Genomic DNA, 24914 nt, shown 5'->3' with positions numbered 1-24914 from the left:
CATTCCATTGTACTGATTTCACATACAGAGCTTGGCACAAGGTCTCACAGCAGCTCCTTCCCAAACAGAAACGCGCATCAGCGCCATAGCATGGGAAACGTTACGATGTATAAACTACATTGAATCAGTGAACATGACAGCTGGTTTCTTTGCTCCTTTTAGAAGTTTTAGAATTTGGGAGCAAAAGCGTCAGTTCTGACATCTCCTGCGCTAATTTCCAGCCTCGCTCCCCCCCCCCACCCGTCTTATGGAGAAGGGTAGCATTCTCCCTTCTGCTGTCGGGAGTGAAGGTGGCCAAGCTCAGCCAAATTCTGACACCTTCTTCTCCCTCCTTCTCTCTCCAGCTGAGGCTGCTTTCTCCGCTGTCCTGAAGGTCCATCCGGCTGCTGCACCTGCTCCTGCCTGGCCGCCTTTGGGGAAAGGGAGAGGAAGACCACTGGGATAGCCATGGCAGGCGAGCTAGCCACCTTCAAGGCGGAGATGCTGACCTTCAGCCTGTGGGATTACGGCATCTTTGGCCTCATGCTGCTGGTCTCCACGGGCATCGGCCTCTTCTATGCGCTTTCCAAGGGTGGCCAAAAAACCTCCGACGACTTCTTCACAGGCAGCCGGAGGATGTCAGCCCTGCCCGTGGGCCTGTCGCTCTCTGCCAGTTTCATGTCGGCCATCCAGGTGCTGGGCGTCCCGGCCGAGGCCTACCGCTATGGCATGAAGTTCCTCTGGATGTGCCTGGGCCAGCTGCTGAACTCCCTCCTCACCGCCTTCCTCTTCCTGCCTGTCTTCTACCGCCTGGGGCTCACCAGCACCTATGAGGTAGGGGCTCAGGGGAGGGCACATCAGGCGGGCAGGCAGGCAGGCCCTCCTGGAAGGGGGGCTCCAAGAAGGACTCTGGCAGGGTGTCTGGCTCTGTCTCAGTTGGGGCCCTCTTGCCCTTGTGAAAAACTGTGCCCCGGTTCCCTTAAATAGTAGGGATTTGGGGGAGGCCTCGTTTTAGGGTTTGAGTTCCCTCTCTGAAGTTAAAGGTTAGTGCGTGTGTACATGCGTGCATGAGTGTGCAAGGTGTGTAGCATTCTTCCACTGCACAGAGGCATCCAAACCGGGCCCCCCAGTTCAGGGCAGGAATTGTGGCACAACGGCGTCCCCTAATTCACGGGCTGGGAGTGATGGCAGTGGGAGACCCACGTACTGGAGGCAGAGGGAAGGTTAGCAGACACCCCTTGAAGGAGAGCCCCACAGCTCCCTCCTAGTCAAGCAGCAAATTGCGGTCACCAAAACCTGCTCATTGCCCCATGGGTCCCCCCACCCTCCCGGGGGAAGAGGTGGAATCCAAGCGTCCCCGTGGCGAGAGGCCCCAAGGCCCCCTCCCTCCTTAGGGCTGGAATCTGGGGGGCACCCCTGCAGATGGCTGCCCAGCCTCTGCTTGAAGGTGCCCGGCAAAGGGGAGCCCCCCTCCCCCCAGCCACGGGTTCCCTTCTCCAGCGATTCTTACTCTTGGGCAGGGAGGTTTTTCTGACCCTCAGCTGGATGCTGCCCCCCTGTAAATTCAGCCCCTGCCTCCTCCACCTTCCCTTTGGAACACGCAAGAACCGGACCCCTCTTTCTTGGGGGTGGCATCCTTCCGGGCCTTTGAAGTGGGCATCTCTTTCTCTTCTGCGGTCTCAGCATGCCAGCTCCTTCCAGGACTTTCTCACCCTTTGCCAAGCCTCTTCCAGGCAGAGCCGGTGGCTGTCTTGGAGGGCCTTGCCTCTTCCCTTCTCCAAGCCAAAGGCATCCGCCTCGGTCCCACTTGGAGTCCGGCCCCTGCAGGGTCCAGCCAGGCTCCCTCTGGGTGGGGTCTTCTTTAGCACGGGGCCTCTCCCTGCCCCCCCAGCTGCCAAAGTAGCGCTGAAAAGGAGAGGCTCTTCCCGCATCCCCTGTTCGTTCATGGGATTGCTTGACTGGCACTTGCATGCCAGGCAAAGATGACAAAGCGTCAGTTAAGGTGCTCATCAAGCCATCAGAGCCAGTAAATACTCTGAATAAAAAGGGCAGCTCTGAATGCTGCCAGGAAGAGGACTCCCTTTGCCGTGCGCCACAATTATTTATTTATTTATTTTCTATCCCGCCTTTATTGTTTTTATAAACAAGGCGGTGAACATACCAAATACTCCGTCCTCCTCTTTTCCCCACAACAACAACAACCCTGTGAGGTGGGCTGGGCTGAGAGAGAGGGACTGGGCCAAGGTTGCCCAGCCGGCTGTCGTGCCCAAGGCGGGACTGGAACTCATGGCCTCCCGGTCTCCTCCAGGGCCGGGGCACATCTGACTCTCTTCTGGAAAGAGGGGCTGCTGCAGCCCCTAGCAGGGTCCCTACTGGGAGCATCCTCTCCCTGCGAGATGGCGGAGCGCAGGCAGATGCTCCCCGGAGCCGCAGACAGACCTCTGGCTTCTGCAACGGGGGCAGAAGGGCTCTGCGCCAGAGAGCAGCTGGGCTTTGGCAGGGTGGGGGGAGGTTGGGATTAGGCAGGGAATGGTTACTGCGCAACCTTTTGTGGAAGAGGGAAAGAGGGAGGCTGCAAGGCACCGGCTTTTGACTCTGGGCTTTTTCCACATTGGAAGAAAGACCATCAGAATGTGGTCTGATTCCGGGACCTGGTTGTAAGCACAGGCCACCTGAGGAGGCAATTCACATGAACTGGCCCAGCCCTCTGGACTCTGCAGAGAGCAGCTGCTCATGGCACCAAATTTGCTGGAGACGGGGCTGGGGTGGGGTGGGGTGGCAAGGACAGGAGGGCAGGAAAATGCTGAGCAGAGTCATTTCTCCCAGCTGCAGCCCAGCGCCATCCTTCCCTGCACTATTTTGTTGTTCTTGCTGGTTGTGTTTGTTGTTTTCCTCGGGGGTGTTCTGATGTTACTGTCCATCGCTGTGGATACTGTAGAAGTTTCAGCTTTCTTTGCATTGCTTGTTAGCCGCCTCAGAAGTTTAATTAATAAATTAATAGTAAGTAACTCAATCCATCCAGCCCACCCTTTTATGGCCAACGTTGGGGAAAGTCACCGTTTCCAGCAAAAATGCTCTAAACCCAGGGGAGGGGAGTGAATCTTGGCAAAGGGAAAGCATGCTGCTGGAAAGGAGAAGCTGCCAACAGAAAAGACAGGGCTGGCTCAGGCCCTCCTAATCCACAGGGCCAGGAGAGCAGCTGCTCGGAGCTTTAAAAGTAATAGCAGCCCTTTAAACTGGACCTGAAGCTCTGCCGGTTAGCAGGACAGCACCCCAAAGAGGTGGGGAGTCTCCCCTCCTCCCCATCGAGGAACTGAGGGCTGTGCCAGTTGTGGCCTCCGAGGCACCTGCAAAGGAACTTTATGGCATTTGCTGATGGGCAAACACGGGTCACCCCTTGCCATCCACCTCTCCTGCAGCTCAAAGCAGCATCTTCTCTGTGGTGGGCTGGTGGAACTCCAGGCCTTCAGAAGAATGGCCAAGAGGCAGGATGGACGGGCGTGGCGGAAAAAAGCTTCTTTTCACAGGTGTTTGCTGGGCTTACGCTGATCTCTGCAGAAGTGATGCAACTTTGAGGTTAACCAATTTGGTGTTTTTACCATTACACAAAGCATATGATCGCATACAAAATATACCCTGGAAGTTTAGGGTTATAAGTGCAAAGTGTCAGAGGAAAGTGCATAAATGTATTTATTTATCATTTATTTATCTATCTAATTTATCTCCACCCATCTCCCCCACAAGGAGGTACTGTGGGCGGTCCCGTGTTTGCCCATCAACAATCTTGTCTTGTTGTGCTGATCTGGGCAAATACGGGTGAACCAAACGTTATGTGTTGACGTTTCTAAATATACCATACCTTCTGTTCAGAGAAGTATTTGAAGACATATTTCATGTCCAAAAGTACATAGGTGCCCCTCCAAAGGAAAACTCAAGACAGGTGACATTGGAGTAAGGATTAGGAGAATCTTTCTGAGGGCCAAGCACCTTTGTTGTCGGGGGGGGGGCAGAGCGAGGGGGGGAACATGCTTCTCTCCTGGAATTGTGCCCTGCCTCCAGCTGGGGCCTGGGGGTGACCCTCAGGGTCCCCCTCTCTCTTACAGCCACATGGGCACCCACCGGCCAAGGCGTTCTCAGGAGTGTGGGTGGGAGAGGAGACTGGAGGGCCAGATCAATGATCTTCGCACCAGCACAAGCCCTCCAGCAGAGAGTTTACGAGGGTCTCCCCCAGTTAGCCTCCCCCTGTGAAGCTTGTAGTGGTTGGCTGGGTGGGCCGGAGGGCGTGGTCTGGGCTGGCTAACCAGGTGTGTCCCCCTTGCCAGTGATGGCAGCAGAAGCTTGGCTGGTGGAGAGCGGGGCGGCACGCACTTCCTGGCCTCCCCTCCAAGCTATAGGCAACTCCCCTCGGGATGGGTGGCCCAAGATGGAGTGGGAGAGGGACAGGAGGAGAACAAAGCCACACACTTTAGCTTTGTGGCAGATGAAGCAGTAAATATAGATTGTTTTCTGACATTTGAAAGATCCACACTAGGATAAATATTGGGCGGGGGGGGGAATACCCCCAGTGTCATGTGATCCAGGGGGAAACTGGGGTTATTGGCATGGCCAATAACCCCGTTTCCCCCTGCATCACATGACACTAGGGGTATTCACGGAGGTAAATAGTCCCACTTTTATCCTCTTTGGGAGGGCTGATGAGTTGGTGTATTGCTCTTCTATTGCTTGCAGGGGAAGCTTAAATCCTGGGGAGGAGGGGTCAGAGTTCACAGCTGGTGCAGTGTGCTTGGAGGACCCTGGCCTGCCTTTTCACCCACTGGGGCTTCCAGGTCTCAGGCTGAGCTGCTGATAACCAATGGAAGAGCAGAGATGTTTTCCCAGCTTATCTTCAGCCGCAAGAGCAAACGAATTCTTGGCACCCAGAAAGTCAGCAAACAGCCAGCAGCCTGGAGCCTTTGTGGATCTGTGATTGTGGCCTGGAACAAGGCAATCCAGAGCACACCTTTGTTTGCCAGGAAAATGGGGGACTTGGCAGCCTTTGTCTTTCCATAGAAGCACCTGGGCATTTCCCTCCCTGCCAAGGCGGCAGACACGGGGATTTGGTGGCCCAGACATCACCCCTTCTGCAGAGACCCATCCAAAGGGTCCGGCTGGGCTGGAACTGAGGCAGAGAGGGCACTGGGGTGTCTTCTGCCCCTGACTGGCCACCAGCTGTGGTGCCCCAAGCAGAACAGGAGGTGCAGCTGCTGCCTCTCCTGTCCCAAGTCCAGGGCAGGGAATTATTTGACCTCTGGACTCTGGACAGGGCACCGCTCTGGCCTGCAGGAGCCTTGATCCAGCTCCAGCAGTCTTTTTGGCTTGTGCACAGCCACCACCCACTCAAAAACAGCAGAGGAGGAGATGCCCCAGGATTGGGCTCTTTGTAGGAACCTGCAAAGGTCTTGCTGCAGCTAGCAGTCCCCCAGTGCTGCTGCAGAGAGAGGTTCAGCCTGGGCCGGGCCTGTGAAGGCGTCTCCCTGTCAGTCTGACAGGCCGAAGAAATGGAGATCTGGTGCTCCCTCCGCCCCTGCCCGGCCACTTTTCTGCTTCTGTGGCTTCTGTGCAGGTGAGGCAGCATGGCTAGCTGACTGGGGAAGCCGGAGAAACTTTGCCCATTTTTGGGGAGGGAGGCAAGGAGGCCAGCTGCCTGCCCCTCCCTGATTCTCCTCCCTGATTTAGTCAAGTTGCTCCTTCAGTACCTCCTCCGGGGTTCAGCCACCGGCAGTTGGCAGGGGGCAATCATTAACATATCATAATAGACACCCCAAAGGGTAGCAGGGGGAGGTTGAGGGGAATCCTTGAAAGCGACCCCCTGCAACTTCTGGAGCCCCCACCAGGGACTGCTGCAGAGAAGCCTTTCTATAACTTCCTGGGCACCGTTCTCAGCTCCCCAACAACCAGACCTTTTCCCGCAGGAATCCCAAAGCTCCCCGTCTCCTTCAGGGCTTCGGCCTTGGCCAGCCAAGTCCCGCTGCCCCTGCCCCCCCACCTTGCAATCTTTCACCGGCTAGTTTGGCTTTGCTGCCTCCTTCCCATCTCCCCCATCGCGGCCCCAGCACTGGAGGGTGGGTGTTTGAGATCAAGGTTGAAAGTGGACGCCTCCAGGGCCCCCTTGGAATCCAGCTCTGTTGTGGCTGTGCTGCTCCTCCCCATCGCTGGGCAGTACCCCACAGGTTGGGGGGAGCCCCAGTCCAAATGCCGGCTCCAAGGATTGCCTGGCCATGGGCTGCAGAGACAGAAGGGAGGCAGCCTGTGGGGCAAGCAGCCCACTGATCCTGGGGGTGGGGGGGGCAAAGGGCTGGGGGGGGGGAAACTTCCTGGACTGAGTAGGTGTGAAGACAGACAGCCTGGCACATGCTGCTGTGCCAAGCCTGATCTGAAGAGGCCTCTGAGTTCCCTAGAGCCCCTCCCAAGACCACAAGCGACAAAGGGTTCAGTCTGGGACCCCTGAGCAGCAAAGCTTCTGTCCCTCTGGCTGTGCCTGGGCTTCAGTCCCTTTGTCCTCAAGCTGATGGGCCAAGGATGATGGAAGCTGAGACCCAGCTCTGGGGCTGGTGGGAATCACTGCCATTGCATGGAACAGGCTCTCCTTCATTCTTCAGGGAGCACTCAAGGGTTTTTACTACTGAACTATACCCCTTTTCATCAGACAGTAGCGCTGGAGGGCCCCCGTGTCAGGAACCCCTGCCAGGCAGGGTGATCAGCCCCCACGTGAGCAGGTCCTGTTAAGGCCCCCTTGACTGCTTTTTTATGGGTTTGCTCTCCTGTTTAGGCTTGGCGTGATCTGCGAATAAAAGGGCAGGATCCCTCCCTTGGTCAGGATCCTTCCTACTTATTGCAATCTGGCCACCAGTTGCCACACTCTGCAGCTTCCTGTGGTCTCTTCCCAAAGTTGGCTGCAGGCAGGAATGAGGCTTCCCCAGCAGGGCCGGCAGGGATGCATAAGTGCTCCAACAACCTGTAAATGCTCTCCCCTGTCCACCCCACCCCCCACTCAGGTTGGGGCAACGTGCCTGGAGGGCTCTTGAGCCGGCCGCCTGCTGGGCCTTGGCCCCGGGCCCTGATGCAAAGGCTGCCTCCGGCAACTTCTCTGCCTACTGGAGCAGCATTGAAGGGCTTTCCAGGAGGCAGAGCCCCAGAGGTGGGGGGGGCAGTGCGGTGGGGGGGAGAGAGTGCAACTCTGGAGACAAGCCTGTCATCCAGGGCTCTGCCTGCCCGGCCCTCAGTTCCACCCCGAGCTCCTGAGCGTTTCTGCCCGAGTGACCGCTGCCTCTGGCCCCCAATCCCTCTGGCCTCTCCCCTGGTCCCGCTGGGGCAGGGCTGCCCCTCCTAGGCTTGGCAGAGAGCTCCCCAAAAGTGCCCCAGAGAGATGGGCATCTGTAAAAGAGGAAAGGGGGCCTCTGCCACTGGAGATGTGAGCAGGTCCAAGCATCCTGGCTCCCTTGCTGCAGCCACTCCTGGGCTCCAAACAGAGGCCCCCGGCCCCTGTCTGCTGCCCCAGCCTCATTTCTCTGGGGGGAGGGAGACCCAGCTGTGTGGAAACAGCTTGGCCGCAGCAGTTTTTCTTCACTGACTGATGGTGATTGGGTTGGCGACTGGATTCTGCCCTCTGGAGGTTCAGGACCTTCTGGGTGCTGGGTGGGTGCAGGGACAGCATTTGCCTCCCCCCCAGTTAAAAGGGGCTTGGGGAAGGTCTAGATTAGAGGCAGGCAACAGGGGTGTTCCGATGCTGCTGAACTACCACTCCCAGCATCCCTCATAACAGGTCAGGCTTCCCAGCCCAGCTCTGGCACCTCAGTGGGGGCAGAGCCAGCAAGTGGGTCTAATGGGCCAGACAGACGAAGACGAATCCACCCAGAGGTGCTGATAACTTAATGGAGCCCCCAGGTGCAAAAGTAGTCTATATCCGGAGCCAGAAAAGCTAGCAGAGAATACCTACGTTCAGGCCCAGCCGGATTTTTGCGGGGTGGGGGGCGTTCCGCAATCGCCGCTGCTGGGATCAGCGGGGCCCGGGGGCCTGTTGGGTCTGATTGCCCGGAGGCTTATCGAGAGACAAACACCCACTGGCAGAGATAGTCTCTGTGTAAGGACTGGGAGGGTTGTGTCCCCGTGTGTACATAGGCAGCGCAGGTATGGGCAGTCCCCGGGCCGCTTTGCAGGAACGCCAAATCCGTTTTTGAAAGTTTCCTCCTCGGCGGACATGCCTCCCCTCGCTGCAGCGATCCAGCCTCCCTGAGAAATTGGCTCCACTCTTCCGATTCCTTTGGATCGGAAGGGGCCGGGCGGGCGGCTCGGCCGTGCCTGGTTGCTGCAGCAGCTTCGCGGCGGCAGAAGCCCCGTTCCCGAAGCCGAGGGGAGAGAGGGAACTGTGTGTGGGGGGGTGTCCCCGTGGTAGGTGGACCTTTTAAAAGCACCACTCCGCCAACCGGCCCGCTAGGCCTACGTGCGAGGTCCCTCGTCCTGAGCACCCTCAGCGCCAGCAGGGCAGGCTCTTTGACCCTCTTTCCAAAAGCGCGGGCGGGTGGGGGCGACGGGGGGGACCGCGTGGTTGTGCTAAGCGGGACGCCAGCCGCGTGCGCTGCGCTCGGAAGGCGGGGAGCCTGCGGGGGTGCGACTGCTGGGAGCGAACCTGCTGACGATTTTGGCAGGACGCAGGACCCGAGCGAGGTCGAGCGCTCCGCTGCGGGAGGCGTTTGATCGCGACGCGCCCGGGCGGAGAACGTGCCGGACTGGAGCGGCTTGTGCCGAGCCTGCCCGGCGGCCCCGGCCCAGCTGCAGCCCCTGCGGCGGCTCGAGAGGCGGCGGGGTTCCGCTCGTCGGACTGGAGCGGTCGCCGCCCCCGCCGCCGGGCTGCGCCTCCGGCCTCCGCCCTCGCGCTCGCACCGGCCCTGGAGCGCCGGAGCGCCGCGCGCTTTGCGGGTTCTGGACATCGGGCTCGCCGGCAGAGAGCGGGAGGCGCGGCGGGCGGGGTGTGCGTGCCCACGCGTGTCCTGGCAGGAGTGCGACGATGCAGGCTGGGCCGCGCTGAGCGGGTCGACTCGAGAGGAGAATGTCCCCCAAGGATGGGCGGGGGCGGTCTGGCCTCCGACTAGAGGAATCTCTCCAGTTTGTGCCGTTCGTTTCTCATTCTTCCCCCCTTCAGCTTGGTTGCGCCTGACGCTTGTTCTATTCACACCCCAGCCTGCCTTTCATTCAGGAGCTCAAAGTGAGATACAGCGCCGTCCCTCCCCACCCCAACAACCACCCTGCCAGGTAGGCTGGGCTGAGAGAGACGGACTGGCCCAAATCTCCCAGGGGACCTCCGCAGCTGAGGGAAGATTTGAACCCAGCTCCCCCTGGTGCCAGTCCAGCACCTTCCCGGCCTGCTTTCAGTGTCTAAAGTCCGAGGCAAAACTAAGGGCAGACAGTTCTCTAGCATACAACCGCCCCGCTCGCCCCTGCAGTTGGCAGTTATCACAGTGGCTTTCACTCCGGGATCCAGAAGCAAGCGCCTGGCCACGCGGCAAGTTCTGCCCCGTGTTTGGAGCAGCCCAAAGTGCTTTGATCCCAAAGCAGCTTGGAGAGGGTGCTGGGCACGCACTGGGGCCCCTTCACGGGGTGTGCGGCCTTGCCGAAGACCTCAGGAGTGGCTCTTCCTTCTCCAACTTGTCTTGGCAGTACCTGGAGATGCGGTTCTCCAAGAAAGTCCGCCTGTGTGGGACAGTCCAGTACATCATTGCCACGGTAAGTCCTGCCGATCGAGGCTGGCTGCGCTGGGCAGTCCCCCCCCAGCACCCCTCCCTCTGTGAGGGCTGCAGCGCTCCCCAGGGGTCCGCCTGCAGCCTTCTCAGCCCTCCCCGGGCGGGGGGCAGCGGCAATGAAGCTGCTGCGGGCAGCGGGTGGCCCTGACATACCGTACAGTCCGAAAGATGCGAGGAAGGGGCAGTCAGAGCGGGCCACACCAAGCAGAGAAGCAACTGCCTCTCAGCCAGCGCCGTCTCTACGCTGACTGTTGGTGCCACTCCCTTTGCCCCCCCCCCCCCCCGTCTCTCCAGTAAAGCAGGATTGCGGGGCTCGCGGTCCTGAGAGAAGGACAGGTAGAAAGAGGAGCCTGCTCAGATGGGAAATCCAGTTGGTTCAGAGCCTTTCTCAGCCCAGGCTGGCAATATTGCGGAACTGACACGTTCCCCTCCTGGACAAGCTGAGGCCTGGCCCTGGGTGCCCCCCCACCCGCAGCCCTTCCCTTTGTGGACGTTAGAAGCTTGAGGCTGTCCATTTTGGCCTCCCTCAGATGCTGTACACGGGAATTGTCATCTACGCCCCTGCACTGATCCTCAACCAAGGTAGGTCCACCTGCTCTCCTGCAATCTGAACTGGGGCTCTAAGCAGCTCCTGCGGCCGGGTCCTCCCCCCGTCAGTCAGCTGGAGACCCCGTGGCCGACCCGGGTCAGTGGCAGACTGCCCCACAGACTGATGGGTGTGGTAGGCATGGGCATGCCGGTGCAGGGTCCTGCGTCTTCGCGTTCTCCTCTCCGTAGATTGTGGCAGCTTGGAATGCGGGATCCCTCGTGGCCCAGTTAAGTGGTTATGCGAAGGCAGGTCCTGAGCTCCTGTCCCTTCCTGGCAGAGGGTGGACTGGAGATTGGTGCAAACCAATCTCCATCAAATCTGATCTGCTTTGGATTTTCAAACCAGACCCTCGGGCTGAGCTGATCTGGTTCAGAAAATTGCTTGGGCCTGGAAAAGGCCTTTCCTGGGAATCCTCCGATCAGATTCAATGATGTGAGCCAGAGATTCAACTGGATCAAGTTCCACTATCAGGCCTCTGCAGAACTGGAATGCTTAGCCCTGGGTGAGAGAGCTGCCTTGCCTCGAGGGAAGCCGGCCTCCGAGAGACTGTGCCGACAAACTCCCTGCAGAAGTTGGAAAGAGTAAACTTGCAGAAGGCATTTCTCCCTCCCTCCCTCCCTCCCTCCCTCCCTCCCTCCCTCCCTCCCTCCCTCTGCTTTAAGACAGTGTTTCCCAACTGTGGCAAAGTTAAGATGTGTGGACTTCAGTTCCCAGAATTCCCCAGCCAGCATGCTGGCTGAGGAATTCTGGGAGTTAAAGTCCACACATCTTAAATTTGCCAAGGTTGAGAAACACTGCTTTAAGATGAAGCCAGAGGCCTCACCGGAAAAAAGGGGAGAAGTCTCTGAATAAACCTCCTTTCTCTTTTTTTCAGTGACCGGTCTAGATATTTGGGCCTCCCTTCTCTCCACAGGCATCATCTGCACATTTTACACCAGCATCGTGAGTCAAGGGGAAAACTTCCTGTGGCTGCTTTTTGCTTTCTCCTCTGGCCCTTGTCCCCAGCCCCCTGGAAGAGGTTTTGGGGGTCTGGGAATCTGCGCGTCCCCCTCTTCTTTCCCCTCCTGCTGGGAATCCTTGGCTTGGAAAACTCAGCCCTTCCCAAAAAGTAAAGCGCAGTCAGGCGCCATGGAGCTGGCTGGACTGCCAAGAATCCCCCTCTTTTCTTTTCCAGGGTGGGATGAAAGCGGTCATCTGGACAGATGTCTTCCAGGTCTTCGTCATGCTCTCCGGCTTTGTGGCCGTCCTGATCCAGGGAACGCTCCTGGTTGGGGGACCAGGCCAGGTCCTCTCGATCGCCTACAACCATTCCAGGATCAACCTGGGAGAGTAGGTCCCTGCCTCCTGCAGTTTGGAATTAGGGCCACATGTTTGCACGCAGCAACTGCCCGTTCCTCCAGATACCCATTTCCTATTCCTCACATCTGGGGAGGGGGCTGGTGGGGGAAGGGCTTGGCGAGTTGGGGTACACATCTCCCACTAGGGCAATTGAGCAAATGGGGGGGGTCAGTTCGGTTTGACATTGCACTGAAAGGAGGGAAGGGTGGGCCCCAAAATGCTGAATGGGGTCATTTTCAGTAGAGAAGCAACCCTGTTTATTGTCTCATTCTGGCCTGAATCTCCCCCCACTAGGGGTCTGAGGGTTAAATTTCAAGGTAAGCCCCTTAGATCTGTTTTTTAAATGGGGAAAAAAACAGTTTGCACACACTGGAAGTCAGGCAAATAAGTCTGAACTCCTTTTTAAGAAGTATCAGGCTGCAGCATCTTCCCCCAGTAACCCCATTTCCCACGTATGTGTATGTGTGTGTCCAGAACTTCATGAGGTCTAGCAACACTGCACTTGGTAGATGCACCTGTGGGTGCTCCTTCCGTCTAACTCTCTCTCTGGGTCCCCCCCAGTTTCAGCCTGGATCCCCGCAGCCGTTACACTTTTTGGACCTTTATTTTCGGAGGGACTCTGGTTTGGCTTTCCATGTATGGGGTCAACCAGGCCCAAGTCCAGCGCTACGTGGCTTGCAAGACAGAGAAGGAGGCAAAACTGTGAGTTGAGCAAAGGAGCGTTGCTTCCTTCTGCCCCACATTCTGGGAATTCATCGGACCCAACGCCAGGGGCAGTCCCAGCTGGGTCTGGCAGGCAGCTATCCCGAAACGCCTGGAGGGCCCCAAACTAGCGAAGGCTGAGTAGCCCTCTCCCTGCACCTCAGGCATCAGGCAGTCCTTCAAGGGCCCCCAGTCTCCTGCCTGCCCGCTGGCCAGCCAGCCACCCCAATTGCAGCTGCCCTGGAAGCAGCATGGAGCTGTGGCAAAGCCGAGCACGGGGGTCCCCCTTGCCTGTCCCTTTGGGCCTCCGAACAGGACCGAAGGCCTCAGCAGGGCTGGGGTGGCTTGGCCAAAGCCCAAACAGCCACCACCTCCCCAGGGAGTTGGCGTGATTGCGGCCCTCCTTATCATCTGTGGCCGGTTCCCTGCTTTCGTTCTTCTCGTGCTGCTGCGTGTACCTGTGGAATGGCAGCCGGCCCCACCCCGATGCCCCCTCCTTCCTCTTCCCCCCCAGTGCACAGATGCAGCCAGGTGGCTGGCAGCTTCCTCAGGAGCACCCCCTCCCGCCACCACGCTCACAGGGGTCACAGGGCTATCGGCCTCAGCCGATAAAAGGAAGTTTTCCTTCCAGGCTGGGTGCTCTGGGCCATGGGTCACCAGGGCGGGAGGGAGATGGGGGGGCACTGAGGGAGAGCAGCCTCCTTTGAGTCTGCCGAGGGCCTGTCTTCCCAGCAGCCCCTCGCCCGTCTGGCTGGAGGCCTTCTGCCATGCCATGGGCAGCTGTGTAATTAGAAGGTTACAGTCCTTACACGGTTCTGACGGAAGAGCTGACCCGGGAGAGGGAGTCCAGGCTCTGGTGGGTCCCCTGCAGCCAGGCGGGCAGGGGCTGCTGTGGAGGGGGCAACTCCGCCCAGAGCTGGCGCTGGCAGCCAACTTCTGGGCAGACTGAAATCAGCATCTGTGGGGTGAGGTAGGGGGACGCATCGTGCACGCTGTGAGACCATCACACTGACGGTGGGAGTTACGCGACTCGTGCTGGCTGGGCCATCCTGGTGCCCAAGAGCGAGGGCAGGCGCTCAGCGGGGCCCTTCTGTGAAACATGCAGACTCTTTTGCTCACCGACCCTCACAAAGGCAGGTGATGCGTTACGCGTGAAAGAAATGCTCCTGCGGCTGTCGGTTAGGACAAGTGTGCCCGCTGGTCCCTCCGAACTGGGGCTTAACCTCCCGTCTTGCTCTTCTGCTCCCCCTGCCCCCCCCAGCGCCCTCCTCGTCAATCAAGTGGGCCTCTTCGTCATTGTCTCCAGCGCAGTGGGCTGTGGCATTGTGATGTTTGCTGTCTACAAGGACTGTGACCCGCTCTTGGCCGGACACATCTCGGCGCCTGACCAGGTACCAGCCCTTCACCGGTGACAGTGGAGCATGGCCGGAGAAGCGGTGGGGGGGGGGCGGGTATGGGCAGGCAAAGGAAATGCGGGGGAGGGCTATGCGAGCGACAACGGACAGGGTACCCATAGAAGGCACCTGGGCAACAATGGTCTGTTCTTCTTCCCGGGGGTAGGGAGGGGGAGGCCTCGATGGAGGAGCCTGAGGGCCCGAGAGCAAGTGGATGCCAAGGCCACCTACTTCCTGTGCCAGGGGACTTTGCCTGATCCCCCCCAAATGAAACAGTGGCAGACCCAGTTTGTACTTGGATACAAGACCACTCTGTGATCCCAGGGCTGAAGGCTAGTCAGGGGAGGCAAAAAGTAAGGACAAACGCCTTCCCTCTCACTGCCCAGAGCAGATCCCTGGGGTTCTCCGCAGGATCACCCAGCCATTCACAAACCCCACAAGGTCCCCAGATCCCACTCGGGCTCCTTCGTCATCCTGCTGCCCCGTTGCAGAGACCCCTCCTTGGCGAGTCATGTTACCTCTTCCCCAAAACTGTGCCCGGAGCTGGGATGAATTCTGGGCAGGGAAGGATAGCAGGGAATTTGGGCCGTCTCTCATTTGGCATAAATCGGCTTGAACGTCTTCCCTTCTCTGCTGCCCCCCGCCCCCCACGTGCAACCATGCTGCCCTGATGGGGAGCAACCGCCAAGGGGGGCTTTGTGGTTCTCTGACTCACGACCGCTTCGTCTCCGCCCCCAGTACATGCCTTACCTGGTCCTGGACATCTTCAAGAGCTACCCCGGGGTCCCTGGCCTCTTCCTGGCCTGCGCATACAGTGGAACTCTGAGGTCAGTCCGATCTGCTCCCCAAGGCTGGGGCCTTTCACTGGGCGCTCGAGGGGCACCTTCCTCTGTAGGGAAGTCCAAAAAGTGTGGATGGCAGCTGCAACAGTGTGGTCAAAGCTCCACCCATTACCTACGTGGCACACGTAAAAAAGAGGTGGAACTTTGATCATGCCGTTGCAGCTGCCATCCTTGACTTTTTGGACCATTCTCTGTGGACACCCCTGCTCCCCTGTTGGACCTTGCACAGCAGCCAGATCAGGCTCCCCCAGTGCCAGCTAGGAAGATCGCCCCCTCCTTCCCTCCCGTGGATTTGTCAAGTCCTCTCAGCGCCCTGTGCCAGGTGCCAGCAAAGCCGAGAGGCAGAGTGAGAACAGGCACGTGGCCACTGGGCTGCCCAGAGGGGTGTGGGGAGCCCAGAGGGTCCTTGGTGCAGCCCAAGGGGGCCCTTCCCTGTTAATTGCTTAGAAGAAGCTCCTCGTCTGTCCTCTGTCCGGAGCCTTTTCGGGGCCCGCCCCGGCCTTCAGCGAGGAGGGCTTTGCCCACAGCTGCCAGCTCCCCGCCAGGCTGCCCTGATGCCCTCTTGCCCTCCTCTCCTGCAGCACGGCTTCCACCAGCATCAACGCCATGGCAGCCGTCACCGTGGAGGACCTGATCAAGCCGAACATGCCCTCCCTGTCACCGGGGAAACTCACCCTCATCTCCAGGGGGCTCTGTGAGTGGCAGGTGGGGGAAGGCCCCAAGCTCCCACCTTTCCTTTTTTTGGGAGGAAAAACAGAAGAGGGAGGGATGCAAGAATCAAGGCCCAGGGGACTGAGACCCCCCCCCCCCCAGGTGCTGGGCAGAAAGCAGGGACAGGGCAGGGAAGCTCATCCAGAAGCTCCCTAATTTGGGAATGGAGCAGCAGGGCAGCGGGCCACAGGGAATACCAGAGGGACAGAGCTGGGCACCTTTAGCCTGCAGACAAGATGTGGGAGGGGAGACAAGATAGCAAACAGGAATATCTGAAGGGAGTGGACTTGTTCTCTGTTGCCCCAGAGGGCAGGATCAGGACCAGTGGGTTAAAAGTGTGGGGAAGGAGGTTCCTGGGAGACGTCAGCCAGTGGAACTGGCTGCCACATGAAGTAGTGAGTTCTCCTTCGCTGGAGGTCTTCAAACACGGGCTGGAGGGTCCTCTGTCAGAGATGCTCTCCTGGATCCAGGGGTGGACTAAATGACCTCTAAGGTACTTCCTCACACTGTGATTTGAAAATCTCAGGTGTTTCTAGCTATTGGGAAGCTCCGAGATCCACCAACTGTCTGGAAGCTTGCTTGTTCCTAAACGGGCCGCTGGGTCCGTCCCTCTGCAGAGACCCCTGTGCTGTTTTGATGCAGCCCAGGCGAAACGGCACATGCGCCAAGCCAGAGTTTCTCAGTCTCAGCAACTCCAGGATGGGTGGATGACTCCCAGAATTCCCTAGCCAGGACCTTAGAATTCCATTTAAATAGTCCTTTTGAAGCAACGGGTGTGGTGTTGCTCGGACTTTTACCAGCTGTCCATAAGAGAGGAGTTAGTTTCTCCAGTGCATCACTCCCTCTCACACACACACACGGTTCCCCTCTGCTGTCGGCTGAGGAGAGTGTGTCTGTGCTGTTTGCTCCTAGCGCTAATCTACGGCACTGCGTGCATCACAGTTGCGGCTCTTTCATCCTTGTTGGGAGGCGGCCTGCTGCAGGTAACACAGCTCTTCCAGGAGAGCGAGCCCGCCCTGCTGAGAAGAGCTCGGGGCCCCTGGTAGGACGAGGCCACGTCCCTCGGCCACGTCCCTTGGGTGGGTCCTGCGATGCCTCCCTCCTCCCCTCCCTATTTCACGCCCAACCAGCGACTGCTGAGGATCGGATGGGATGGTTCCCTCCTCCCCTTCAGCAGGGACCCTCCCTGGGAGAAACTGCCTGCCCACAGAAATGCCATCTCCCTTCCGGGCAGCAGGGTCAGATGGAAGGACTTCCATTCTCTGAATGGTGCCCTAGATCTGGGAGCTATTTGTAAGCCCTTCAATGCAGGGGTGGGAGCAGCAGTAAAACCTTCTGGCCCTGAACCTCGGGGCCCAACCCCACCCCAACACTGGCTGCATCTTTTGGACGCCCCCCATAACCTTCCATGAATGAGCTGGGCAAGTGGCTGAAGGGAGTTGGGGGGGGGAGTTTGGCATCCAGCCAATCTCTTTCCCCCATGACACCCCTCCTCCCCCCCATCGGTTCCCCTCCCATCTGCCTCATCATCGTCCCCAACCTCCGGCTCCCATGTTGGCCCCTGTGTCCTGGGGGATATGGCCTGGCTCGGTCAGTAACGGTTAGGATGCTGCTAATTCAGCCCCCCCCCCCCCCCGCCTCTTGGCTTCCTGTGTTTCTCTGGCAGGGCTCCTTCACGGTCATGGGGGTCATCAGCGGGCCCCTCCTGGGAGCCTTCATCCTGGGCATGTTCATTCCAGCCTGCACCACTGTGGTGAGTCCCACCTGGAGGAAGGCTCATGGTTCACCAGGTTCTGGCCAGCAGTGGGGGTGTGGGGGGCAAGGGCAGGATCCAGACGTCAGATCCACCTCAGCTGCTGCACAGGTGCTCCTGGAAGGTGTGGGCGGGCGGGGGGGGGCAAGCTCTGCTCTTGCTACCCTGGAAAGACTTCCCTCCCAGGTGTTGCTCCTTTGCTTGCAAGGCAGTGCAAATGGAGGGACTGATTTGGCTCCCTGGGGGGCAGGGGGGGGATTAAAGGCACAAGGGAAGGAGGCCAGCCTGGCAACCTGCCTGGAAGAGCCAACCCCCCTCCCCCCACTTTGGGCTGGAAGCATTCCTGGGGCTTTGGGGAAAGCGGTGTTTGGTGAGCCCATTTCGGCCCTCACTGCAGAAACAATCGTGAGAAAACGCAGGCCCCATCCCCTGTTTCTGCACCAGGCCTCCTCCCCAAGCAAGCCAAGACTTGGCCAGGGTCAACCACAAGCTGCTCTTCCCTTCCAGGGGGTTTTCTCTGGCCTCGGCGCTGGATTTGTCCTCTCCTTTTGGGTAGCAGTGGGGGGCACCATCTACCCACCCAGTGCTGACACCATGGGAGTCCTCCCCTCCTACGGAGACTTCTGCCCACTCTACAATGTCTCCCAGGGGGCCAACAGCACTCTGGTGTTCGGGCCGCTGCCCCCGCTGCCCCCCCTGGAGCAGCCAGAGAGGTGAGTGGGGGGGGGCTGATGGCGGCCAAGCACTGAGCTGGCATGGGGGAGAAGCCCACTCCCACCCTGCCTGGAGGGCCACAATCCCAGCTGGCTTCCCCCGGGCGTCCCTTCAGGCCCTCCCCCAGGATCTCCTTTGGGTCTTCACTCCCTCCTGTTTTGAAGCAGGATGGGCACACTCTGCGGTTTCCCTCCTCTGCCCCTTCCTTTACCCCTCGCTCACACAAGTAGGTGAAAGGGGCCTTCCCCTTCAGAGGCCTTCCCAATCTATGGGGACTGCAGCCCGCAGCACCCCCAGCCAGAGGGATAGAGAAAAGCGGCTGCCGCGTGTCCTGGCCCAGGACGCCGTGTGCTCTCAGAAATTAAGTTTTCATGCTGTTGCTGTGCCAGAGCCAAGCGCTGCAGGCAGAGCGACCAGGGTTGGGCTGTGGCTCGCCAGGGCTGAGCCAAGCCTCTGGAGGGCCGCAGCTGGGCGGGGGCGGCAGCGCTCAGGTCAATGGGCCGATGGCATCTGGTTGCTTCTGCCACATCTCACAAGGAGTTTCCCCGGCAGGCCAGCCATTGCGGACGACTTCTATGCCATCTCCTACCTCTACTATGGTGCCTTGGGCACCCTCTCCACAGTTGCTGCTGGGATCCTGGTGAGCTGCCTGAAAGGTAACTAGGCAGGCAGGGCTCCCTTTATGGACATAGGTCACCCTTTCAGAAACGGGTTTGGGTGCGATATCTAACATGTCGTTAGGTCGGAGAGAGTGATACGATGTCATTTACAAAAGGGGCTCCCCCTCTCCCCGGTGGCACACGAGGCCCCCGTCTCCTGTTCAAGGACCCTTCAAGGGGGCAGAAGTGCCAGAGAGATGCCACCGCAAAAGGCAGGGGGGCGGAGTGGATGATCTCCAGGGGCCTTCCAGCCCTTAGATTTTATGAGACAAACAGGTTGGGAGGGCCAGGGATGGGGCGCCTCCTCGGCCTGCAGAAGGTCGAAGGTCCTGTTCCCATCAGCTTCTGTAACAAGAGGCATCGGGCATCAGGATGGATCTGACCTTTCCTTCTTAGCAGCCTACCAGCTGGAAGGAGGAAGCCACGTTTGATGGGCCGAGGGGGGGAAAGCCGCTCTCTGCTCTTAGCCAGAGGAGGGTCAGCCTCATGGTAGAGCCAGAGCCCTGGGGGGGAGGCACCCACGGCTGAATGTTCTCCCCTTTGGATGACGGTGCTTTCCCCCTGCTGAGCAGAAGCACCACCCCACATCTCTGGGTCGGGAGAAAACTCTGCTGTGTGAGACCCCCTGCCCCATCACCCGTCCCTCTCTTGCCTCCGTCCCCAGTCCCTGCAGCCCCCCCACTGATATTCCAGGCAGCAGGTGCCGAGCCTCATGGCTTTCCTCTGCAAGGCTCCCCTCAGATGGTCTCCAACAAGGGGGAAAAGGCCCCTTTGGCACCAGGACGGCTTCAGCCTGTCTCTCTCTGGGCCGGGGATGTGACTGAGGCACATTGCAGGGACATGTTGAAGAAAAGATGCTTTGGAAACACCTCTGAAGCTGCAGCCTCCGAGTCAGAACGCAGCACCCACCCGACTGCTGCTGGGACCACCCGCCCTGCAGAACAGCCCCAATTCCACAGGGGCTGTTCTGTCTGTCATGGGACTGCGAAGTCCTGATGCCTACCTGCAGAGCCCCAGTTCCCAGAGGGAACACCTGCTGGGTACCTTGAGGAGGGCCTGCCGCCAAGGGAAGAGGACAGGGCTTCTCTGTGGTGGCCCCACCCTAGCACATGTCACCCCTGGAGAACATCTGGCCCTTCACTCCCAGTTTCTTGGCAATGCCTCAGATCTTTTGGATACGATGATGCCTGTTGAGGATGTGGTTTATATTTAGTGGGTGTTTACCTACCCTGGGAAATGGCTTCTTGCCAAGATTCTTCTGCCAACTGCCCAGGGCACCAGAGCCCATTTTTTCCATGCTCGGATGCATGGGAGGACCCAGCCAAAGGCAGAACCTCTTTTCCACATGCAGAAAGTCCCTGGTTCGGTCCCTGCCTGCTAGGCAGGCCCAGGATCCGACAGAAAAAGAGAATTTCCCACAGTCCTGGAAGCTGCTGGCCGGATGGGTGAGGTCTTTGGTGATGCAGGTGCTGCTGAGCGTGGAGTCCACACGTGGCCTGGACTTGCTTCCTCACTTCTCTGGATTTTATTTCAGGGTCTGCCGGCGAAGACAGGAAACAGTCAGGGGTGCTGTGGTGGGATGTCATGAAAAGGCCGTTAGACAAGGTACGGAGGAGGACAAGGGTGCCTGGGTGCTGGGGAGCTGGGGGAAGTGGCGCTAGAGCAGTGTTTCTCAGCCAGCTCAGGGAATTCTGGGGGTTGAAGTCCACACATCTTCCAGTCGCCAAGGTTGAGAATCACTGCTCTAGGGAATGGTGGATGAAGCCCACCTCAGCTCTGAAAGTTGGAGAATCCATAATTCTTCCAAGAAGGCCACCCCTCTGCCCATTCCCCGTGTAGCAAAAGCATCCTTCCGGGGGCTCCTGTTCTTTTGTCATCCCCAAATAACATTCAGGTTTGTGGGCTCCCAAGCGTAATGCCCCAGGCGGACCTTTTTCCTCTTGGCGGTGTGCAAGAGCAGGGTGGCTCCGTTGTTTCACAGGATCACCCTTCTGTATTTCCCATAAAAGGGTGGCAGGGTTGGGAAGGTGGCCCAGGGGCTGTTAGTCCAGGCAGCAGTCCAGGATTGAAGCGGGTTTCTTTGCTCAGGATGCCCGGAGGCAGGGAGTTCGCCCTGGTTCCCTTGGCTCTTCCCCAGCAGAGCCAGAAAAGGGCTCCTTCTGCCAAGGCCTCCAGAGCTGCTCCCAGCTCCTGCGTGAGCTGAAGGATGGGAAGGTTGGGTGGGTGGGTGGGTGGGTGGGGCACCGTGGCTTACTCCCCCCTTCCCCTGCACAGACCCCCGGGGCCTCTCCTCATCCCCAGAAGAAGGCCTTCGACTCGGACTCCCCGGCTCTGGGCTTCGAGGCGGAGGACAGGACCCTGCTGGCCAAGGAGGAGATGGCCCTGGCCAAGGGCTCCGAGGAGTCCATCTGCGCGTGCCACGCTCTGGACCACAGCTGCTTCCACCTGCTCCGAGAGACCTGCATCTAGGGCCGGCAGGCGGTGGGGGAGCAGGAGCCACCTTGGACGTCTGGAAGGCAGGCGGGCGGCCTGGCTGGTTGAACCTAGTTCTCCAGTCAACGGATGTGAGGACCACCTGCCCAAGCAGACGGAGCTGCAGGTCCTCCACGGGGGCTGTTTATCACACACACTTGCCTGACACCAGTAACTCCTGAGGGGACGTTTCCAGATGGATACTGGTGTGGGTGTGTCTGTGTGTAAAACACACGTGCAGAAAGGAGGAAGAGGGGAAGCAGCTGTTGTGAACCAGGACAAGTTTCAACTATTCCGTTGGTTCAACATGGGCTCATAAATACCCCTCCTGTAAACCCCCTTCTCAGCCCAGACAGTATTTTTCTCTGCTAGAAAATGGTTCCCAAGGAGGAGAAACACTCCCCACCACCTCTTTCCAAGTCCACGTTCCCCGTTTTCTGAAAGGCAGCAGGCCCTGCAAAAACACAAAGACCTCCTGTGTTGTGCATTTCTTGAATTTCATGGGCTTTCCCAAGGAAGGCTGGGAATTGTACTTGAGAGACCTGCTGGGCCTCCTCTTATCAGACTCTGGGTTTGGGGTAGGTAAAAACGTCCAAGGAGAATTTTGCCTACGTGGGAGTTGGTTGTCAGGGTTATCCCAAAAGGAACCAGACCCCAGTGCCTCTGCCACCCTTTGATACAGCTCAGCTTCAGGAAGGAATCATTTTCTGGAGAAGATGCAGAAAAGGGTGAGCCCAACCATCAGGGGCCGCTGTCACTTCCCCAGGAGGACATTTGGGACCCTCTAGGGAAGCACGAAGTGGCAAGTAGGCGGAGATGGGACAGCGGACGTGCCCAAGGCAGAGGAAGTCCCACGGCCGTCTGTGTTGAAATGGAACGGTGGGAGGCTCTGGGGGCGCTTCTGCAGAAAGCACAGAGATACGGTGTGGAATGTCCTCCCCTGAGTAGCCACAGCCACTGATGTGCCTGGCTTTTAAAAGCGGGTGACCCAATGCAGGGAAGAGGAGGCTTCCACAGCTACTAGCCACAATGACCAGAAGGGTCTTCAGCACGCTTGATAAGAGCTGAAAATCCCCCCCTGCCCTCCTTAAGAAGAACACCAGGCCGGCCCTCCCGAGTCAGGCCCACAGCCACCTCAGTCCAGCACTCTGTTCTCACAGTAGCCAGGAAGACGCCCCTGGGGGCTCACGGGCGGGGTGGGAGGGTAGAGACACCCTGTTGGCAGAGTGCTGGAAAGCATTTGGCCCAGGAGAGATCAGAAAAGTCACACACCAGGCATTTCTATAAAAATAAATTTATTTACAGAAAGCACAAAAACATATTTACAGGCTTGTGCATCTTCACAGGCTCTCAGAGAGGAGAGAGCTCTCTCAGAGAGCTGCTTACTGGCTGCAAGGCTAAAAGAAAACTGAAACTAAAACAAGTCCAGGCAAGGTTCCTCCCTTAGGCAATGCAACTATTAACACTTAAACTGAGGACAATTAAATTCGACCTCTTCACCTGGCCAGAATGATTAGTTACCATAGTAACCTTAATCTGTAGCAGAAAACAATATACCGACACTCCCCTCTTTATGCTACGGAATGAGATGCAGACCAACTTGCTTTGTTAACTCTTCGTGTCTTGGTACAGCAAGAGGTTTGGTTAAAATATCAACAATCATGTCTTGATTCACAATATTTTAACATTATTTCCCCTTTGGCTATCATGTCTTTGATATATTGATATCTAATATCTATATATTTTGTCCTATTCTTGCAGGCTTCAGGTTTTGCCATAGCAATGCAAGCTTGATTATCCTCATTTCAGTTATAGGCTGGTTCACTTCCATGCCTATGTCTTTTAACAACTGTTTAAACCATATAACCTCATTACAGGTTTGCGTTAGAGAATAAAACTCTGCTTCTGCAGTGGAAAGAGCAACAAGTGTTTGCTTTCTAGAATGCCAGCCTAAGCTAGACCCAGCAAATTGAATTAAAACCCCAGAAGTGGATTTCCTGTCACTGACATCTGCTCCCCAGTCAGGATCGGCAAAAGCCTGCAATTTCTCTGTTCCACAGGCATTTAGCTTCAGACAATAATTCTTTGTTCCTTGCAAATATCTCATTAACCTCTTCAATGCTGCTTTTCCAGTAGATGTAGGCTTCTCTACCTACTTAAAATGGCCATAAAATTTGAGATATCTGGGCGAGAGTGATTTGCAATGTACAGTAAACTTCCAATTGCAGATCTATATTTCTCTGCCTCAGCTAATTGAGTTTCTCCTATACCTTTCTGAAAATCTGTTATCATCAGAGTAGAGACTGGTTTACAGTCTTGCATATTATAATCCTCTAGGAGCTTTTGAATTTTACTGCGTTGGCTTAACAGAAAGCTACCATCCTTCTCCCTGTGTATTTCCAAACCTAGGTAATTTGTTACTGTTCCAAGGCTTTTTAATGTGAAATGGCTTTTCATGCAGGCTTCAAAATCAAGCCTTTGTTTTTCTGTTGATGTGAACAGCAGCAAATCATCAACATAAATGCACAGATACATACAGCCTTGTTTGTCTTTCTTCATATATACACATGGATCTGCTTTTCCTTTTTCAAAACCAAAATTCTGCAGTTTTTCATCTAATTTTTGGTTCCAGGATCTAGCAGCCTGTTTTAATCCATAGATTGATTTCTGCAGTTCACAGACTATATTCTCCCCTTTTTCATAGCCAGGGGGTTGCTGCATGTATAATTTGTGGTCTAAATCACCATAGAGAAATGCAGTTTGAATGTCATAGTGGTGAACCGACATTCCTTTGAGTGCAGCAATTTTTAACAGTAATCTAATTGATTCACCTTTAGTAACTGGTGCAAAAGTCTTGTCAAAGTCTAAATCTTTCCTTTGAGTGAACCCTTTTGCAACCAACCTTGCTTTCTATTTTTGGATTTTGCCATCAGCATCCCTTTTCAGTTTGAAAACCCACTGCAACCTAGACAGCGTTCATTGGGAAGTAGATTTACCAGTTTCCATGTTTTATTTTCTTTCAAGGATGCTAATTCCTGTTGCATGGCAGAATGCCAATTTTGTGCAATCTCAGGTGGTAAAGCATTCACTTGTTCTAAAGACTCAGGTTCTGTGAATATGTGAAAAGCCTTTACTGTTTCAGCCTGAAAACGTGATGGAGGAACGCCTTTATTACTCCTCTGAGATCTGTGAGGTAATACAGGGCTTAAATTTTGACTCCTGTCACTTTCCTGAGAAGCATCTGTCTCATCAGACAGATCTTCAGTTTGCTTTTCTGGTTTAATGTCCTCATCAGGCAAAAGATCACCATCAGCAAGTCCTTGCTGTTCTCTTGTGGTGGTCAGATCAACTGGAGAGCTAGAATTTAATCTCCCCCAGTTTTGTTCAGCAAAAGAAGCGCTTTTGCTAATTATTAATTTCTCTCCCATTATGAACCTGTAGCTCCTCTGGCTTTGTTCATAGCCAACAAAGATGGCTTTCTTTGTTGTGGGGCCTCCTTTCCTTCTCTGTTGTTTTGGAATGTGAACCCAAGCAGTGCTACCAAACACTCTAAGATGGTTTATGTCAGCGGGAAAAACCTCCCAGAAGAATTCCAATCCACAAGGTTCGATGATGCAGAGAAAAGGGATTTATTTACGCGTTTGCAAAGGCGGGTCCCTCCGTGCAAGAAGGAACCCTGAACGAAGTTAACACTATACCTTTATACCCTCCTCTCCTGTCATCCCCCTCCTTTGAAGGTTCAGCTCACATTCTTCCTGTTACCTTGAAGTAGCCACTCTGATTTACAAATTTACAATGCCAGCAGGATGTCAGGATGTTCCTACAATCCTTATCGTTGTTTTTGATTCTGATGGCTCACCAGATCCTAGTTTAATTTACATAAGGTCAAGATAACCGTGATTGCCTTTTTGTCAGGAAGAGGAAAAACAGATATGTGATGGAAGTAATCAACACATCCTTGAGACACTTATGGATATTGATCACA

At 56.7% G+C, this 24914-nt stretch overlaps 1 protein-coding gene across 1 annotated transcript; it reads left to right on the top strand.

Annotated features, from left to right (window-relative positions):
* The first annotated feature begins 394 nt into the window (after positions 1-394).
* Positions 395-23112, top strand: SLC5A5 (solute carrier family 5 member 5). Its single transcript, XM_063291012.1, has 15 exons — positions 395-813; positions 9673-9738; positions 10286-10337; positions 11219-11286; positions 11519-11673; positions 12244-12384; positions 13646-13775; positions 14517-14605; positions 15202-15314; positions 16244-16314; positions 16998-17084; positions 17592-17797; positions 18351-18454; positions 19992-20062; positions 20732-23112. The coding sequence occupies exons 1-15, from the start codon at positions 448-450 to the stop codon at positions 20924-20926; spliced, it is 1914 nt and encodes a 637-aa protein (XP_063147082.1). The 5' UTR covers positions 395-447; the 3' UTR covers positions 20927-23112.
* Positions 23113-24914: the final 1802 nt, after the last annotated feature.

Source organism: Candoia aspera, chromosome 1 (genome assembly GCF_035149785.1).
Source record: "Candoia aspera isolate rCanAsp1 chromosome 1, rCanAsp1.hap2, whole genome shotgun sequence".
NCBI lineage: Eukaryota > Metazoa > Chordata > Lepidosauria > Squamata > Boidae > Candoia > Candoia aspera.
This window is presented reverse-complemented; position numbering and strand designations above follow the sequence as displayed.